Raw genomic sequence first — 2712 nt, forward strand, 5'->3', positions numbered from 1 at the left:
AGCATGTTTTGAAATAGAGAGGGTCTGAATCACAGGTAGGTTAAGTCACTTTTGGGAGGGAGACCTTTGCAATCAGTTTGCGCTGTCAGTTTACAGAAAGCCAATCTCAGTTAATTATGTATTCCTCCCTCCCCGTCCCCTTCAGGAACACCAGGTAAATTAGGAAATCAGATTGCGGTCCTATTGGCCTTTTTCCACTTTGAAAAATAATTGGGGGATGAATCAAACCCAGTCAGTTTTATATCGTGTACTATATTTTTCTTATCGTCACCGGGACGCAGAACAGCTACAATAAATATCCAACTAGAGAATTATAAATATGTTGCGTTTCATAAGACGACTTTCATTACAAAGTGGCAGATACTGGACCCTAGCCCATAGGCGGCCCGTAGGTTTAATAAGGTGCATAAGGGAGCAAGAGGCCTGGCGCGGACCTCTGAACCCTGACCGACCAACAAAGATGATTAGCAGAGGTACAGACGAAAGGCGAAGTTCAGCCAAAGAGAGATTTCTTCATTTCTCAGGGAAAGGCGAATGTCCTTCGGCTGCTCCCTGATCGCTGTCATTTCGCGAGGTTTATTTCAGTCTTGAATAATCACGTCCTTTTCTTCTCAGACAAGAGATATATATGAAACTATTTATGAAACAGAGTCATTGAGTTGTAATGACGCGGTCAGCTCGGCTTTCATTTGCTGCTTCTGCGTAACATCCAGTGAATAAATACACCGACATTTCCTTTCGGAGTTATATATATATATATACATCACACAATACAAAATCACGCTCTGCACGATTCTCCCCCTTACAACCATTGATCACATGCATACTACACACACATTCAATGCCAGTCATGCATCCGCACATTCATACCCTCTCGTAAACTCATAACTCCTCCTACAGCGTTTTATTAAATTCATCACATCACCTTAATACTAGTCATAATGAAACAGTGATTGAATACATTAGCATATGGCATATTTACAAGTCAGTGAATTTCTTTGTTGCATAGAAAAATGACGACACCACGAGGCACAGAGAGATCGCGATCGGGTGTTGGTGAATACCAAGATAGACAGACAGACAGACAGACTAAGAGTTGTCTTTGCTGCCGTTACAAAGGAAGCCTTTGGTAGAAACTGCTGCTTCTTCGTCGTCGGGTGATTTTAGTCTTTTGTTTTCCCGTCCTTCGTGGTGCTGTCCGATAGCGGTTCCTCTTCCTCCTGCCATTTACTGTGGATAAAAGACGGAGACGATTGTTAGAAGAAGTGGGGTTTCGAATCTGTTATCATTATTTTGTAAAGTAAGACGTAAAGAGAGAAGAGAGAGAGAGAGAGAGAGAGAGAGCAAAAAATGAAGCAACAAAACTTTCACATTTAAATTTCCTTCATGAGTTGTAGTTAAATTACGACTCAAAGGAGAGAGAGAGAGAGAGAGAGAGAGCCGAGAGACTTTCAGAGCAACAGAGTTATTTATTGAGAGCAGTGTCTCATAAAAACAGAGAGAGAGAGATAGATAGAGAGAGAGAGAGAGAGAGAGAGAGAGAGAGAGAGAGAGAGAGACTATTTCAGAGCAACAGGGCTATTTATTGGGAGAAGTGTCTCATAAAAACAGAGAGAGAGAGAGAGAGAGAGAGAGAGAGAGAGAACTATTTCAGAGCAACAGAGTTATTTATTGAGAGCAGTGTCTCATAAAAACAGAGAGAGAGAGAGAGAGAGAGAGAGAGAGAGAGAGAGAGAGAGAGAGTGAGTTTATAAGAGAGCAGTGTCTCATAAAAACACAGAGAGAGAGAGAGAGAGAGAAACCATTTTAGAGCAACAGAGTTATTTATTTAGAGCAGTGTCTCATAAAAACAAAGATTCAGAGAGCGAGAGAGAGAGAGAGAGAGAGAGAGAGAGAGAGAGAGAGCAGAGAGCGAAGCATTTCAAAGCAACAGAGTTGTTTATTTATAGCACTCCCTATCTTGTAAACAAAGCTTTAGAGAGAGAGAGAGTGGTGGGTCAGTCAATCAACCGTGAGAGCCAATTCCCGAACAAGGTCGTATTCCCAGGGGCGCGGCGCCGGTAAGGTTTCCTCCTGGGACGCATGACACACTTCTTATTTTAGGACGAAATGAGGTCATTCACAAAACGCTACAGAAGCGCACAAGGTCCGAGTGAGTTAGAAGTCAGTGAGAAAAAAATATCAGAAAAAAACACTTAAAAAATCAGTCAGAAAAAAAGTTAAAATTTAAAAAACTGAATAATGAGGAGATAATCTAAACTCCGATAAAGATAGTAATACAAAGATATAACTTGACGCTTTTTCTCCATGGGAAAGGTCTCGATATTCCCCGTCAACGCGTCTTAAAAGTTTTTTTTTAACATTATTTTCTTCGGTGGTAGCTAACTTAATTATTCCATCTAAACCGCAAGTAGATAGTGAAGTGAATGTCTTATTACTAAGATGTGAGAACGGAGTTTTAGAAAAATGATTGAAAATCGTGGAAAGGAAGTAAGAGATGTATATAATTCCTCCATCACTTAAAACGTCGTGACAATGAAAAAGCTCGCGGGCACAACATTATACACATTGATTAAAAAAATCCTCATAGTAGCACGAGTCTTCAAATGGAGAAACAAATCCATACTTATGTAAATGTACATATATTTAAATTTAAAATTTTGAGGATAGCTTTCGGGAATCTTTTCGGTTCACCTTATTAATCTTAATTGA

At 40.0% G+C, this 2712-nt stretch overlaps 1 protein-coding gene across 1 annotated transcript in view; it reads right to left on the bottom strand.

Moving 5' to 3' along the window:
• Window positions 1-236: 236 nt before the first annotated feature.
• Window positions 237-2712, bottom strand: part of LOC135204343 (arrestin homolog) — an 8696-nt gene continuing 6220 nt past the window's right edge. The window contains exon 8 of the mRNA XM_064234530.1: window positions 237-1230. Within this exon, the coding sequence (XP_064090600.1) occupies window positions 1228-1230 (3 nt within the window). The 3' untranslated portion in view covers window positions 237-1227. The remainder of the gene's footprint in view (window positions 1231-2712) is intronic.

This window comes from Macrobrachium nipponense, chromosome 44, assembly GCF_015104395.2.
Source record: "Macrobrachium nipponense isolate FS-2020 chromosome 44, ASM1510439v2, whole genome shotgun sequence".
Lineage (NCBI taxonomy): Eukaryota > Metazoa > Arthropoda > Malacostraca > Decapoda > Palaemonidae > Macrobrachium > Macrobrachium nipponense.